The 18,325-nt window shown below is 36.7% G+C and overlaps 1 protein-coding gene across 6 annotated transcripts in view; it reads right to left on the minus strand.

The window, feature by feature from the left end:
• The window catches only part of GTF2I (general transcription factor IIi), an 82,208-nt gene that overhangs the window by 42,676 nt on the left and 21,207 nt on the right, over positions 1 to 18,325 (minus strand). For all 6 annotated transcript variants that reach the window (XM_018040487.1, XM_018040484.1, XM_018040486.1 and 3 more), the window contains exons 3-9: positions 17,148 to 17,286; positions 14,274 to 14,408; positions 12,384 to 12,567; positions 12,186 to 12,214; positions 9,199 to 9,253; positions 8,694 to 8,737; positions 6,180 to 6,257 (exon numbers count right to left, since the gene is read on the minus strand). In XM_018040487.1, the coding sequence (XP_017895976.1) occupies positions 6,180 to 6,257; positions 8,694 to 8,737; positions 9,199 to 9,253; positions 12,186 to 12,214; positions 12,384 to 12,567; positions 14,274 to 14,408; positions 17,148 to 17,286 (664 nt within the window). The remainder of the gene's footprint in view (positions 1 to 6,179; positions 6,258 to 8,693; positions 8,738 to 9,198; positions 9,254 to 12,185; positions 12,215 to 12,383; positions 12,568 to 14,273; positions 14,409 to 17,147; positions 17,287 to 18,325) is intronic.

Here is an 18,325-nt window from a genome sequence, read left to right on the forward strand (position 1 = left end):
TGAATGGGAAAAGTGTATTCAGATAAAGCCATATACAGATAGTCAAAAGAAATTTTGAAAATGTCTAGATATGAATTGAATGGGAATGAAATGTCTAAAACGGTGGATATGGGTCATGTTCGTGACAGCAAACTGCAACTTTTACTTCATATAGGTTACAAGCACAGATGTATCTTACAAGGTGCATTTGTTTCTTCCTTGACAAATATTTGTCTTAATGCTTTGCCATACTAAAGAAAAATGCAGAATCAAATTGTTATACCTTCCTTAGAATCTCTAAAATCATGCAATTAACCTATCAATAAGCTTGAAACTCCAATGAAATAGAAGTATGACAATTATTAATTCAAAAATCCTTTCTCTACAGATCCACAAAAATGTAATAACATGATTTTCCCCAATAATTAATATACAATGCATTTTGTCTTAATTAAACCTTCACAGACTGCTATAGATACTGACAACACACTTGCATTTATTATGCTTTCAGTGACAGTAATAGATTTAAAAGAGAACACAACATTGTGTTCTCAACATCTACTTAACATAAACATGTTCTTATCTGAAATAAATATAAACCACTTCACTTTCTCTGAATATTTTTTGGAAAACATCCTAAGACTTTTTAAAGGCTTTGCAAATGCATGAGGAACTTCATGAAGAGGCACAAAAGTATACATTATAAGTGAAGGATATAGCATAGAAAATAATTTCACGGAAAACAGAAAAATTATTTACATTTCGAGTCTCAGTGAAAGACCTGACTTCAAATGCCAGATTCACTGCTTCCTAGTCACGTAATCGAGGCTTAAAATATACAGAAAAAATGCATTGTATGATAGCAAAATATATTGACCTCATAATACTGCTGTCGCTGCTCTTCCACAAGTCTACCTTATATATCATTATCAATATTGTTCTGCTCTAAATTATTTAATACGGTCCTCTTTAAGCCAAAGTATATTTCTTAGGATTCCCATGGTATAGGATTTCTATTTTAAATAACATGTTTATTACTGATTTCTAATTAATTACAATATTTTCTGGCAATTTCTCAAGGCTATCCATAAGCAATTATAAAGTTTATTTTTGCAAAAGTTCCATATTTTGTAAATAAACATTTATTTGCTGGGTATGGAATTCTGGATATACATGAACTGGCTTATGTTCATCAACTGCAGAGTTCAAATACTCTACTTTATAAGCATCGTCATTTGTTAAAATCTCCCATATGACTGTATTCACAAATTTATCAACTACATCAAATTGAATCAATTTTCTACTTTGACTTTTGAGGCTACATTTTTAGGTAATAAAAGTTAATGATTATTCTATCAACTTAGTAATTTATTAGTATATTGATTATATAGTCTTCCTCTTTGTACTTGTTATGTTTTTCTTTTTTTGGCCTCAAATTATTATTACTAAACTTGGTTTCTTTTGGTTAATATTTGCCCAGCTACCTTCACATATCACTATACTATCAAATTATGTTAATTTTAGGCACGTTTTAATAGCACATGACTTGGACTTTCTTTGTCATTAAATGAGTCGCACACGCACCCTCACAACTTGAGGAGTGTCTACCCGTTTTTGCAGACAAATCACGCTTTCCCAGTGCTCACATCTGAGCCATCTTAGAAGGAGACTGATAGGTACATAGAGACGTGTCCAAGTCTATTTTAGAATTCCAAAAGTTTCACAGAAAACATGAATGGTTTTAAAGTACAAGAATGAACAAATGAACTGTAGTATAATCACATATGTAACTACTGCAATGACAGTATCACATCAGTACGTGGGACTCCCCTGGTAGTCCAGTGGGAATCTGCCTGCCCGTGCAGGGGACCCGGGTTCGATCCCTGGTCCAGGAAGATCCCACTCGGCGCGGGGCAACTAAGCCTGTGTGCCACAACTACTGAGCCCGTGTGCCTAGAGCCGGTGCTACGCAACAAGAGAAGCCACAGCAATGAGAAGCCCGCACGCTGCAAAACCAAGCAGCCTGTGCTCGCCGTAACTAGAGCAAGCCTGCGTGCAGCAGTCAAGACCTAGTGCAGCCAAAAACAAATAAAGGAAATAAGCCAGTCATTAAAAAAGGACAAATACTAAAAAAAAAAAAAAAAAAAAAAAAAACCACCCACAACCTGTTCCTGACAAAAATAGGTACATCTCAAAAACCTGTACTGATACAGCAGAACACATAAAACACATATAGAGAATGATGCCATTTGTGCCAAAGTTAAAACCTGAGAAAAAACATAAAATATTATGTGTATGCCTGGATACACATCTGAAGATGTTCTGTGGAACTGTATACTCATTTAAAGTATAAAATCATTATCAGGAGGGGCAAACCTCCATTTCAGTAAAGTGGTAACTCAGAGGAAAAACGGGGATAGGAAGGGCCTAAAGAAGGGTGTCAATAATGCCGCCAACGTGTGACCTCACGTGAGAGTCTGCAAACCTGGGAACATGTACATTATGTTTGTGGGCTTTAAACATTTTTAAAAAGCATTTTAGAATACAGTAGGCCATCTGAATCTGTGCATTCAGCATCTGCAGATTCAACCAAGCACGGATCAAAAATATTTGGAACAGAAAAACTCCAGAAAGTTCCAGAATGCAAAATGCAAAATGCGCATGCTGGCAGTTACTAAGATAACATTCACATTGTGTCAGATATTTCAGTAATATAGAGGTGGTTTAAATAAAGAATGCGGGAGGATGTCTGTAGGTTACATGCAAATACTACACCATTCTATATAAGGGACTTGATCATCTGTGGATTTTGATATGGAGGGGGTTGAGGGGGTGACTCTGGAACCCATTCTCGTGGGTACTGACTGTACAACACAGCAGTGCAAATAAACGATCTGTAAGTACAATCAACAGCATGTCTCACAAATTACATGTTTTACAGAAGAGGCCTGATACATGCTGATGGATTCTATTTACATAAACTACAAAAACAGACAAAACTAACTTAGGTTGTTACCATTCAGGACACTGGTAACAGGGCTGGAAAGGGGGCTGCCAGGAAAGGAGCCAAGGGAAAGGGAGCCTCCAGCATGCTGACTCCTAAAGCATGAGGCCAGAGACAGACAGAGGCAGATGAAGATTTCAGTACTTTTGTGGTGGACAGAACAAGAGGGGAGAAATGCCAGAAAGAATACAGCAGACCTGAATGATCATTTGTTAAGCAGCCTTAACAGATCTAAAATAGCTAAAATTATACAAAGAATGTTCTCCAACTGTAATGAAAATATAACTAAAAATCAGTAACAGAAAGCTATCTCACAACTGCACAAGTATCTGAAGAGACTACAGTTTCCATGTAAACCGAAGGACAAAGAGGAAATCACAAGGAAAACTAGAAAATGTTTTAAACTGAATGAAAAGAACTATTAATACTAATATGTCTAAGTTTATAGGGTGCAGTTAAACTAATGTTTAAGAGGTAAATTTACAGCATTAAGTACTTACACTGGAAATTATCTGAATGATTTAAGATCCCATGTTAGGAAACATAAAACTAAATTAAAATTAAAGCAACAAAAAAAAAAGGCAAGAGCAAAAAAAGAAAAAAATTACTGAAATTTTGCAAAAGCTAGATGTTTGAGTAAAAAAGAAACAAAAAACAGAAACAGTTCCAGAGCCAGAACCAATTATAGTAAATGGTAACAATGAAAAACATTAAACACTTAGATATAAATCTTATAAAAAATATGTGTAAGAAATGTATGCTGAAAACCAAGCACTGATGAATCCCAGAAGAGCTAGACAACATTCACATATCATGCTTGTGTATCAGAAGACTCAATATTAAGATATTCAGCCAAATTTAGTCTATAGATTCAGCATAATCTCCACCAAAATGCCCAAGGGCTTTTATAAACTGTAGTCCTCAAGACAATAACAATTTTGGAAAAAGGTAGAAACAGAAATATCTATGTAACAGGATACGCTTGAGAAAACTGACAATGTAACAGAATATTCTGAGATGTAAAAGTATTACAACAAAAAAACAACAGCCTTCTCAACAAAAGGTGCTGGAAAAACTGGATATTTGTAGGTATAAGTTTGCACTTGGAATTCTGCACACTATATAAAAATTAGGTCTAAACCAATCATACACTTAAATGTAGAACTATTGAAATGCTTATAAAACACACAAGAAAATCTCTGTAAATTAAGATTTTTTTTTTTTTTAGGTATGGTACTTAGGCACAATTCATACAAGGGAAAAAATTCCCCACTAAGTTGGACATCGTCAAATTAACCTATTTGCAAATCCCATCACAAAGGACTTTTATTCAGAATATACAAAGAACTGCAAAAAATACCAAAACTGCATGGACTGTATCTCTCAGGCTAGATGAAAATCAATAGTCTGGCTCCCACCTTCTTCTACTGCACTTGATCTTTTCAGCAATCTTTTCTTCTACAAATATCAGATTTCCACTCCCATTACTCAAGCATTACCTTAAATCACTCATACTCCCTGTTTTAAAGGGGGGAAAAAAATCTTATATAATCCTGTCTAGTAACAGCAAAGCTAAAAAGACAATGCCACAGATAAAGGCAGAATTTTACTTTAAAAAATTAAATATAATGTGCTAAAAAAGATTTTATTAAACAGTGTTTATTAAGTATGTTAGCAAGGTACCAAAAACTGCTAAACGGCTAAATATTTTCCAAAATTTTAACTTTTCAATTAAAAACCCTTACATTTATCTAAACCTTTTAGCCATGTGATTACTACCATCATGGCAATAAAACAATCAAAACTGACATAAAAATTATGAAATTCACTAGGAGACAACTTAATATATGTACATAGATTTAATATATATGTATACATGATTACAAAGTAAAATAAATCTATCCCTAGCTTTTACAATACTCCAGAACTGATAAAAACTTATTATTTTAAATGAACTAAACCTATTAGAGAAATGCAAATTAAAACCAAAAAGAGGTTATCCCAAGACACCCAATAAAGTGGCTAAAAATTATGCGGACCACACCCGTGTTAACGAGGACACGGAGCCACAGGAACTACTGTCCCCACTGATGTAGATGTACAACAAGTAAAAGCACAGTAGCTTCAATACCTACCACAGATCTCAGCTACTCCAGTTCTAGGAAATCTACTCCAGAGAAATGAACGCTATTTCCAAACAAATGTTCATAGCAACTTTATTTTTAATAGCCCCGAACTAGAAACAACCAAAATGTCCATCAACAGACGGAGGGATAAATGGTGGTACCGATGAACAATGGCGTAACATTCAGCAACAAGATGGAATTAGCTATCGACATAGGCAACAATGTGCATGAATTTCAAAACAATTACATGAAATTTGAAAGTCACAGCTCCCCACCCCAAGAAAACAGTACATACTTTATGATGATTCCATTTATATTAATTTCTTAAAGCTGCAAACTAAAATAAAATGACAGAAAACAAATCAGCCATTGGCTGGGGAGAGCTGTGAATTACAAAGAGGCTCAAGGAAATTTGAGGGTTATGGACACATTATCTTGAGTGCAGTGAAGACTAATGTTTTTGGGTTTATGGGTATACATAAAACCAAACAGATCTTATACTTTAAATGTTTAATGTACTTTATGCATCTATGACATTTAAACTTACCATAAACTAGAGATGTTCTTCTAAACTAAAATCCATCAATGCAGAAAAGCAAACTGCATTGTGAAATTATGACCTTTAATTCCTTCTTGATTATCACTCAAGAAAAGATACAGAATAAAATGATAAATACCTAAAACTTAATAATGTCTGATCTTTTACAGATTTTTAAAATAATAAAAATAATGTGAAGTTATTTTTGTTCTACAAATAGATATTAAAGGTTTAGAAGACCTTTTATGCCTTGCAAATAACTCTGAAAAGTAAAACTGAATTCTATCTTAAGCTGAAACTTTTACTTTCCTTTTAAAGAATATTAATGATTAAACATTTCCCCTGTAGACTGACTTTGAGTGCCCCATTTTGAAATCAATTTTATTCCACTGAGAAATTACAAGTACACCTGCTAGTCAAGGACCAAAGGACCAATCAATAAAACAATATCTAAGAAATTTAGGCAATTAACAAATTTTAATTATAACCACCAATAATTTCTAGAAAGAAAAACTTTATTAAATAGTACTACCTTGAATGTTATATTGATAGTAATCAGGATCTTCAGATTCTTCCTTCACTGTCACAGCTGCCATTTCCAGAGAAATGCCTATAAAAGCAAATTAAATTATAAATTATACTTTGAGGCATTCAGATTGTATAGGGAAGTCCCCTGTGCTCTGCTACTAATGCAAAATAATGCATTCAATTCATATTTTAAAGGTTTTCAAAAGACAAATGTTTGCAAGGTGTCATGGGGACAAAAATAACCTAAAACCCAACTAAGACAAAGTTTTAACCACCCTACTAACATTCTGGGATTATTTAATGCTAAATCTGTCTTCCAACAAGTTATCTTTGCAATTAAAGACAATTAGTCACACTGCTTTCAGAGTTTAAAATATTTTTATAAATCAATGAAAATCACCTGTAAACATCAATTTTAATGACCCAATATTCCAGAGTAAAGATGGCATACTTCTTAATGATTTTAATAATGAGATATATTTTTTCCCTCCTAACATGTCCCTTTATTAATAAAAGGTAACAAATCATACCTTTTAGCAAAACACTTTGCCCACAATGAGGATAAATGATTTGAAGTAGACCTTTGTGGCCAGATATAAATGAGTGTATCTTGTACAATTCCATGTAGAGGAAAGTCAAAATTAGAGAAAAGAAACCTATGTTGTTAAAACTCAGGTAATGTCAATTATACCTCAAAAAAGCTGAAGAAAATTAAAATGCATAAGCCTTAGGTTAAAAAAACACATTCAAGCAAACAGCTGACTTTCAGAGAAGAGTAATGAGAGGGGAGAAGGAGAGCCCCTTCTTGGGGTGTTGTTAATATTCTATATCCCAGTGAGTGTTATTCATTGGCCATACAGACACTTATATTTGGCATATATTATACTTCAATTTTATTAAAAGTTTTAAAGAAGATTCTTAACAAATTATTTAGTGAGTTCTTAATAAAAGGTATTTTCCCCACGTATTCAAAAACAAAGTGTAAGGCAGAAAGAAATAAACCTATTAGAAAAAAAACCCTTCACAAATAAACCACTATGTGTACTATTAATCTACAATTAAGATGGTTAAAAAATTCAAAAAAATATGATTTTTCTCAAGTCAGCAAGTCTATTTTTGGATCCAAACTATTCAGGAGAGAAATACATAAATAAAGGGGAGAAGATTTACAAAATGGTGATTTCAGCACAATAAACTAAAAACTAAACCGAGATTTCCTGTGACGTGAAAGAAAAGAGGGAAAGAAAAAAAGCTTCTGTGAAACAAACTGTGTAACAAACTCAACTATTTATTCCCAGTAAGGAGAATCCAACGCTGCCTTTCTTGCAGACCCCTCTAAAAATAACATACATAAAAATTCTCATTCATTCCGTCTCTCTTTCTCTCTTACACTTAGACTTCTCCTAACGCCAACAATCCATTTCAAATACCATTAGATTGCTCTGACCAAGACATGCAGCTGCATCAGGGAGTTTCAATGGCCCACAGCAGGCTGGCAGAAGGACACTATTTATTTATGTGAGGGGGCAGAAGAAACTGAGCAACAGGCCTGGGAGATGGAGGAAAACGGGGGTCACTCGTGAGCAGTGACAGCCCAGCGAAAGTGTCAAAGGGCCAGCAAGACAAAGAAGTTAGCAGTGAAACCTGCATGAAATGAAATACGTAAACATGCTGAACAAGGTTTCCACCACTCTCAGAAAATTCTCCAGGAAGGAAGGAAACAGAAAAACACCCTGGGGTGTCCAAGAGTGGAACTGAAGATATGGACAAGAAAAAATCATAGATGGAGATGGGTAAACATACGTATATAAGTACGAACACACATAAACAGATACTCCAGCTTTGCCTACTGAGAAGCAATGATATTCCAACTGCAGCAACATCTAGCACCAACACATCATTTCTTAGCAAAAGAAAAGAAGGGAGTGTGGGAAAAAGAAGACAGACAAGAAAACACTAGAATTGCAATAAAACAAAAAAGAAGGGCAATAACAAGCATTGGTCAAGCGATGGAAACCCAAACCCTCACACACTGCTGCTAAGAACATAAAATAATACAGTCACTAAGGAAAACAATTCATCAGTAGCTTAAAAAGTGAAGCAAACACCCACAATTCACTCCTCTGAATCTACTAAAAAAAAGTAATGAAGACATATCTCCGCAGACACATATACAGATTTTCATACTGTTATTCAAAACAACCAAAACTGGCAAGAACTCAAATGTCCAATAAATGGTGAATGGATTAAAGTAGTATATCCCATACAATGGAACAATATCCCAGTATGAACTATTTATATATGCTACAAGGTTTTAGAAGATATGCCTCAAATCATGAACAAGCAGCAGTAATATTAATAAATAATTAATATTATTTATTAATGTCACCTTTTAGAATAAATTTGTTCTACTTCACATCAAAGCAGTAAGTAATGAGTCCAAAAAGAAGCTTATAAACTAAGGGAACGTCTTCTTTACTTACATTTCACAACTGATTCTAAAAGCACTGGTACATACCAGAATCTTCTGAGGGTTCTGTTTTTACTTTGACGGGGCCACAGCTGTAAGGAAAAGAAACCCTGATGAAGCTCGGCACGACGAGGGCCACTCACACACAGCGCTCAAATGCCTGGATCTCACAGGGTGAACTCAACTCACCTGACCCAGGCACTACAACAGTGACTCACTTTAAAATTCACATATTTATTTCCTGCATCAATGACTTGTCAGCTGAATCTAGAAATCTAATTCCAATCAACATTTTGGGAGGGAAAAGTAAAGTAAAACAACATAGTCTTACTAGAAGGCCTTCCTATTCACAATGTGGTCACCAGGCTAATCACACCAGCTTCATTCAGGTTAACTACTGCCACTCATAACTACTAAGTCAAAAAGTGCATTTTCACAGGCCCTCCAAAGGATTCAAATGCAGGCCTTTTTAATATTCTAATACATCAATAATCTAAACACTAAAACTTGCTGAAGTGTGGAGGTTCATTAGTACTAATGAAATATGCTTTACCTTCCACTTGGAGATAGCATTGACCTTTCAGCATCTGTAACCATCACACGACCACCTAGGTACAAAGAAAATATTAAGATTTAGATTTTTCCAACACTAATATGAAATATGACTATGCTTCCAAAGGTCCTAACTACAGAATGAACAGGGGAAAGGGAGTTCACAGCTCAAGGTCATTCTAATGAGTATTGCTGTTAGTTTGAAAGAGTGTCTTTTTAGCCCCTCAACCCTCCACAAACCTCCCATTAATGAGAAAGCTCCTATTTTTATCAGTGAAACAAGTATACCAATATACTATTACTGAATAAGACAATACTGATGTATAATGGAAGTCAGATTTCTATTAGGAGTAGATCTGGGGACTTCCCTGGTGGTTCATAGGGTAAGACTCTGCACTTTGACTACAATGGGCACAGGTTTAATCCCCGGTTGGGGAACCAAGATCCACCATGAGTCCATCTCTGACTCAGAAGAACTGGACAACAATGACTGCTAACAGGTACAAGGTCCCTCTTAAGGTGATGAGACAGTGTGATAGCTGCACATCTTGGAGACACACTGCAACCCACTGGCTTATACACCACAGAAGGCTGAATTCTATGTCTGCAGAAATTAAAAAAAAGGAAGAGCGAGCAAGACTGGCTCCATCAAATGCTGACAAAGATGCAGAACAACTACAGTTCACACACTGCTGGTGGGAACCTGAACCAAACCACCACACTGAAAGCCACTCTGGCAGCGTCTTAAAAAGGCAAATACATAACTAGCTACCGTTACGGTCTCGCCATTCCCTCTGTCTACCCAAGAGACAGGAAAACAATGTCCACATAGAACCTTGCTCTCAAATATCATAGCGGCTTTCTTTATAAAAGCCAAGAAATAGAAACCCACATGTGCATGGGCAAGTGAATCAGTAAACAAATTGGGAGTATCTGTACCATGGAATACTAGTCAGTAATAAAAAAAATAGTATCTGTTGATACATGAAACGCGGAAAAATCGCAAAGCAAGAAGCCAGACAAACAAAAAAAGAGTACATACTCTAATATTCCATTTCCATAAAAAAATATAGGAAATCTCCGCTGACAACATGAGTGAAAGTCTGGGGACAAGGCAGAGAGGAGGAGAGGAATTATGATGGGGGGTGAGGAAGCATGGCAGTGAGAGAGGTTTCATTATCCTGACTGCAATGACAGTTTTCACGGCATATACATGTGTCAAAGCTCAGCAAACCGTATACTTTGAATATGTGGAGTTTACTGTGTGTCAATCATATCTCAATAAGCCTGTTAAAAGTTTTTACACTAGAAAATGTAATCCCATTATAATTGCAACTTTTTAATTACTTTGAAAGTCGGTATGGCAAAAGAGCTGAGCCATACAAAACCACCCACCTGGACAACTCATTATTTTAAACACTCTATAGAAATATTGTTTAACTAACCACTAGGACTCAATGTTTCAGAACATGTTTCTAGAATCACAGACTTCATAAAATACAAATGGCAAACTACAGCTAATCTGCTATACATCAGGGCAAAAAAATACTGATCAAGAAAAAATGAATTTTAACTTAAACATGAAAACCAAGTCTATACTTTCTCAATCTCAAAAAGGACATATACAAAAACCTACAGCTAACTCAACGGTGAAAGCTCAGATGGCTTCCACATAGTATGGAGAACGAGATGACATTTGCTACAGCCACGTCCTACTCAATGCTGCACTGAACATCCTTGCCAGAACAAGACTAAGAAATACAAAACATTCAGACTGTGAAGTCAACTGTCTTGATTTACATACAATACTATTCCCTCTGTAGAAAGTCCAGAAATAAACAAGGTCAACTAACCAACTGCCAAAAAGTCGTTCCATATACCATATGGAGTGTATACTTGAGATGGGTGAACTTCATTTATGGCATGTCAATGATACCCCAATAAAGCTTCTAAAAAATTAACCTTTTCATCGTAGTGAGGATAACAAAGGTTATCGATCAGAAAACAATATATGCTTGGGTATCCATATATTATCTTGTCCTTTCACGTTTACATTGCTTAGAAGTTGCCAATCACAGTGATTATTTTCTTTTACAAGTCTCAAAGGGGTGTTGCTACTGCTAAGTCACTTCAGTCGTGTCCGACTCTGTGCGACCCCATAGACGGCAGCCCACCAGGCTCCCCCGTCCCTGGGATTCTCCAGGCAAGAACACTGGAGTGGGTTGCCATTTCCTTCTCCAAGGCATGAAAGTGAACAGTGAAAGTGAAGTCGCTCAGTCGTGTCTGACTCTTCACGACCCCATGGACTGCAGCCTACCAGGCTCCTCCACCCATGGGATTTTCCAGGCAAGAGTACTGGAGTGGGGTGCCATTGCCTTCTCAAAGGGGTGCTAGTCTTTTAAATACCCCTTTTCCCTTCAAAAGGAATGTCTGGACTTCCCAGAAGGAAGTCTTGTTGAAAACCTGTTCATTTTTCAATGGCCCATCTTAATTCCCTCTTCCTCATAAACTCCTTCCTGGGCTTCCTCCCTGGAACCTCCACTAACCGTTCCTCCAGTGGGTACACCGTGCTCCTCCTGTGGTGACCCCACCCTTAGACCACCCGCACTGAACACCTTTACTGCTTACACGTGGCTGTGCATTCCCTCCCCCCAATCCTGTGTTCCATCTCTCTGTGCCCGCTCAGTGGACACTATGCAAATTAAATCCCTCATAATTCTGGGGTATGAGGGCAGATCCTTACACCCTGCAAACACAAAGCCTTGAATACATCATCAAGCAAGCGGCCGAGCTGAAAACAATAAGTCTCCGGTTTTTCAGCTCAATACTTTTCACTGGTTTATATAAACATCGTACCACTCCACTCCAAAATGTCTTACATCATATTCGCAAAGAAAATAAAGGAGACATCATTACAATGTATTAAATTTTTGACACAACAGGTTTAGTAATTGGTCCTGTTATAATGTAAGCAAAGCAATCACTTACCTAGGTGCTTCTTTGGCTCTAGGAAAGGTCTGCAGTAAAACAGAACAAAATATTACATGTAAACACAAAAAGTTATCAAAAAGCATAAATTTAAATGGCTTCTACAATAAACAATCATAAAAACAAATTAACTTAAGGTGAAGAATTATTCAACTTTATTTGAAAAAGCTATTCAGGGCAAGGGAGAAAGTACTTCACCTTTTAATGATAAATGAAATCCCTGCTTTATTCTCCAAAATCCACTTCAGGGTTGCGAGATCATAGTTTTCAGGGTGTTTGAAAGCTACTCCTTCTGGAAGTCCCTGCACCACCACGGCCGACTGATCTCGGAGCATCTTTTCATATGGAACAGGAACCACTGTTGACTTGCCTAAAGCTTTCCCTGAGGTTAAGAGATAGGGAAAAGGCAGAAAGACAGTCATCATTAAATGGTAAAATTTGAAAAACTTAACCATGATCAGTTATCACGGTTCAATAAATGGCATTAGTAGGTTTCTTGGGGTTTTTTTTTTTTGCCATGTTGCTTGCAGAATCTCAGTTTCCCAATCAGGGATTGAATCCAGGCCACATCAGTGAAAAACCCAAAACCCTAACCACTAGGCAACCAGGGAACTCCCCCGCATTCATGCTTTTCAGTTCAGTTCAGTTCAGTCGCTCAGTCATGTCCGACTCTTTGCGACCCCATGAATTGCAGTGTGCCAGGCCTCCCTGTCCATCATCAACTCCCGGAGTTCACTCAAACTCACGTCCATTGAGTCGGTGATGCCATCCAGCCATCTCATCCTCTGTCGTCCCCTCCTCCTCATGCCCCCAATCCCTCCCAGCATCAGAGTCTTTTCCAGTGAGTCAACTCTTCGCATGAGGTAGCCAAAGTACTGGAGTTTCAGCTTTAGTATCATTCCTTCCAAAGAACACCCAGGGCTGGTTGGATCTCCTTGCATTCCAAGGGACTCTCAAGAGTCTTCTCCAACACCACAGTTCAAAAGCATCAATTCTTCGGCACTCAGCTTTCTTCACAGTCCAACTCTTATATCCATACATGACTACTGGAAAAACCATAGCCTTGACTAGACGGACCTTTGTTGGCAAAGTAATGTCTCTGCTTTTGAATATGCTATCTAGGTTGGTCATAACTTTCCTTCCAAGGAGTAAGCATCTTTTTTTTTTTTTTAGGAGTAAGCGTCTTTTAATTTCATGGCTGCAATCACCAGTATTTGATTTCAAAACTACTTTCTAATACTAGAGAGCCCTATTCCTATGTTAGCAGTGGTCTAAACCTGAAACGAATTCAAAAAGCCAAAATGGAAAGTATATATTGATAAAATACACACATAAAATTCACACAAAAGGCAAGGTGCAATGGCCCACTGTGGTATAATACAATCTTTTCATATACAATTCAGCCTCAGCACGTGGAACCCTGACAAATCCTACTGTTACCATAAAACACCAAGCAATTTCAGGCTAATATTCTCATTGAAAACTTATTAGATAAACACACCCTACATTCACAAGCGAACGTATCCTCTCGGCTGTCTGTGGGTATCAGACAGGCGGGCCCACACATGCTGGAAACTCCGGTCCCCAGAGTTGAGTTTTACCTACAACTTCACAGTGTACCCTTTATCCTCCGCCTCTTTCCTCTTTCCCTAAAAACAGCTGTTTATTGCATAACTAGACTGACGAAAGGTGCTTTTTTCCCAGGGACTTGCTGAGATCAGCACACTTGTCAAAAATAAACAGGACTCTTCAGGTCATTATGCTTTGTCACTGCAGGTTCTCTGGTGGGGGATGCGGACAGTGGTGAAGTTAAGCATTTGTAGAAGAGGCAAGGGATAGACAAGGAATCTCTGCACCCTCCTCTTTAATTTTGCTGTGAACCTAAAACTACATTAAAAAACAAAACAAAGAAAAACAACTCTAACAGCTAAAGAAAGGTCATTCATAATGTTAACGCAATATCTGGGAATCAACTCATTCAATTGTGAAAGTGTGTAATGTGATTGTTAAGTCAATTACTTAATCTGCCCTTTAGCAAAGTCAACTCTATAACATATTTTTTTAGACAATTCAAGTGTATAACCCTACCATAGCAAAAGCAGAAGTAGTCCTCAACTGTTTTTCTGAGTGTTTCAATCTCCACAGCATCGACACTCATCCGATTCGCCTGGGCTGTAGATTTCACTTTATGCATCTCTGCAGCCTTTTCTTCTTCTTCAACACCTGTAAAATATTAATGCTATAAAAGGTCCATATCCATTATCTTAATATCTGATTTTTGCTAAGAATATTTTTTCTAAATGCTAACACTTATGATTTGACACAAAGGAAAGAGAAGAGGAGGAACTTTAAAAATAAGAACCTAAAAGACAAATGACTTGAATGGAAATTATAAGAAACACAGATCATCTCGGAAACAAAAGCAGCTATAGGTGACAATTCTGCCAAGTAAAAATTAGGTACTAGTAATTTTAAAATGAAAAGATACCTTAGAGTAACTACAAATTTAATATGGGAAGATTATCACTACAAAATCATTCTTGTTGCCAAGTCTAACACAAAAGCTTCTATAGACACTTGACGTATGGCTACTTAGCACTTGAAATGTGCACAGTCCAAATTAAGACGTGTTGTACATTTACAATATAGCCTAGATTTCAAAGATGTAGTGCCAAAAATTGTATGCAAAATACCCCATTAGTAATTTTTTTGAAGAAGGAAATGGCAACCCGCTCCAGTATTCTTGTCTGGGAAATCCCATGGAGAGAGGAGCCTGGCAAGCTACAGTCCATGGGATTGCAAAGAGTCAGACTCAACTTAGCAACTAAACCACCACCCATCCTTCAAGGTACTAGACATTTTTACATTCACCTATTCATTTTAAAATCGTCTAGGAGATAACAAAGGTCATCTTCCTAATGACTTACAAGGTTTCTACAGTGATTAACAAGATTTGGATTAAACAAATCAGTGGTGGGGGAAAAAAATCAAATAAAACAGAATTGCTTAGTATGCTTTTTGAAGGACTGTCTGTTATACAAGAAAATAACATATGATGGTGATAATGACCTTTAATTGAGATTTTTTTTAGAGATTTCATTTGTAAGGGGTTTCATCAAAATTGAAGCTCACAGAGAATGTAAAAACAGAAAGCAAATAGGTCTAAGAATATCCTGGCATCAATTATTTGTATTTAGTGAAAAATGTAAACCTTCAGTGTATCTCTCAAATGACCTAATGCTGCTCACAGAAGGTGCTGACACCTAAGTTTGATGTGCTGTGCCCCTGGTTCTGGATGTCCCTTGTTAAAACCAGGAAATAAGATGGAAAAATATATCTGGGTAGAAATGTCACTGTTGATTTGCGAGCTATAAATGTTCACCTTTTAAAAATAATTTAAAAGTATAAACAAATGATTAATATGTAAGTTGATACAGAGGCAAAAAAGCAAAAAAAAAAAAAAAAAACAAAAAAAAAACATATGAGCCATCCTGTATTTTGGTTGTTGCTTTAATAAAGGATTTGCACAGGTGTACAAAAGAATAATCTTCATATTGATTATATATATTGAGTGATGTTTTAGATGTCAGGTTAAAATATCTGCACTAAAAGAAATGATGCATTCTCCTTACTTTTTATTAGAAAAATTTTAATTACCTAAGTGATTCACCTTATTTTATTTCCATAGGATACTGTCTTTCAAAACCCTGGAAAAGAGCTTAGAACTCTAAGAATTTCTAAACTGACTCATAAACCCATTGATTTGGTTTCGGAAGACAATTGATCTTACCTGCAGAACAATTTATAGGAAACGAGTATCAGGTACTTAAGCATTATATACCAAAAGATTATTCTCTGTGGCATCAACGTTTTGGTAATAAAAAAAGTATGAATACTAACAGGCAGGGACTATAATTGCAACTGAGGACAATTCCCCTAATGCTTAGTTCTAACCACTGAAGAAGCCCATTAGCAAAGCATACAGGGAATAGGGATGTACACACAGCTGCCAGTGGGATTCCAGTATTCATGGGATGGATGGCAACTGACACACACATAATCAAAGCAACATTATTAGTACAAATTCAAATAGACAAACATAACCAAAGTCTTAAAAATTCTCAAAATGGTAAGAAATAATGAGGGAAAAAATTTAAATAGATTACTACCGTGAAGCTTAAAAGATAATGGGGAGGGGAGGCAGATACAGTAGAGGGGAGAGACGTTTTTTAAAAAACACAATTGAGAATTGAAATTAATGACTTAAGAATGAACTTTTATTCACCTATTATCCACCTTAATGTATCACGAATTGGATCTGACTTGATAATGGAAACTTAAGTTTGGATCTTAAAGACAAAAGCTATGGACAGTGTTAGGTTAGACACAGATATGAACACTGTCATACTGTGGGAGGGTCTAGGTTTTAACACCCTACAGTAAATTTCTCTAATGCATTGGTTCCAATATCAAATAAACACATTACCTGGATGAGCTTCTGACTGGAGGATCACAAACCTCACTGAGAACAGAGGATAAGATGACTCCACTGAGGTGTCAGGAAGACCTGTGGAACTTTCTTCATGCTTACCCAAACTTAATGCAGAGGTGAACTTTTTTCCCCCAATACATCAAACATCTATCAGGGACAAGACTTTCTTATCTGAATTAAGAAATTTTAATCACTCTGACATTTCTCTACCTTCTAAGGTGTTTCACTTAGCCAGAGTCAAGCAAGGAGCACACTACAATAAAGAGTGGCGAGTTTTCTTAAGCTCTTCAGTATTTCCCCTTATATGTTACCATGTCAGTGATTTCCTTTGAGCATTCTGAAATGTCACCACAGACTCCAGAAAAGTCTTTTTTGGGTATAAATCTCATTCACCTTTAGAAGTGAAAATAATGAGTTCTCCATAAATATAAACAATTATGGAATATAGAAGACAAAAAAACAATACTTACAGTATTTTACAAAATCTTTCTGAAAGTCCTTTCTAGTGTTGACAAAAGCACGTCCTCTCTCGGTTCCAACAACAAACACATCTGTTTCATACACTGCAATACATGCCACTTCCGCCTTGGACTTGGCCAGTTCTTTACACTAAAATACACAAATAGAAAATCTTATGTTACACACAGACGTTTAAAAGCACTCTTTCAGCTGGATGAATAAAAAAATCTTATCACATGACCAGCCTTAATGCCTCATCTAGAAAAAGGTAAAGTTTCTAGTTTCTGGCCTTAAGTTATCCTATCTAGAAGAGAGTTCCCATTTTTTTAAAGAGACCATTATTTCTAAATTGTTTATAACCTTGATTTTTAAGGATTCACAGAATCTTTATGAAAAAAGGGCAGAAATCCTTTGTAACCTATTATAGGTCAAAAACCCAAGAGACAGACTCAGATGTGCACACAGGCTGGCTGGCGAGCACTCCCAGTGACAGCAACCTGGTGAGGTGAGGGGCAGCCGGGTTCTGCAGAGCAGGAACCGACAGCTGCTGCGGAGGCGCTGCAGGCACTGGGAGCTGGTTCCGGCCTCCCCCAAGGCAGGGGAGCCCCTGGGCAAGGGAGCCCCTGACACAGAGAGGCCAGCAGTCCTGCAGGGGATAGGGGCCCAAGAGCCTCACTACAACTTCCATCACAAATGCCCCCCTCCACAAGTATCTCCATATGTATACACCACTGGAAACCCATTCAGAAAGGTGCACTTCTACTGAGTACATTCCTTAGAGACCAAATATTCTTTAAAATCTTTACAAAAGAGTATACAGCCTTCCATTTTGTGGATAAACAATAATTCATTTAGTGCAATCTTTATAGAAAATGTTGCTGATTCAAATTATCACTCTGAAACACAACACTGAAAAAATCATCTGGGAACAAAATAGTTATGTGTACCTTGACTGACTTTCTTAAAAGACAGTCAGAGAACAGTCAGAGACATGAAACCACAGTCCAAAAACTCTCAAAGTAAAAACTTTTAAGGTCCTCAAAACCTACTGAAAATTGCTTTCTAAGAAGGGTCATCAGTTGACACTCCCATCTGTACTTCTAGAAGGGCTCTCAGTATCCTAGCAAAAATTACTGTGCAACTTTCCCAGAACCATTTTTAAAAGTATAAACCATTATTATACTTTAGT

This window comes from Capra hircus, chromosome 25, assembly GCF_001704415.2.
Source record: "Capra hircus breed San Clemente chromosome 25, ASM170441v1, whole genome shotgun sequence".
In the NCBI taxonomy this organism is placed as follows: domain Eukaryota; kingdom Metazoa; phylum Chordata; class Mammalia; order Artiodactyla; family Bovidae; genus Capra; species Capra hircus.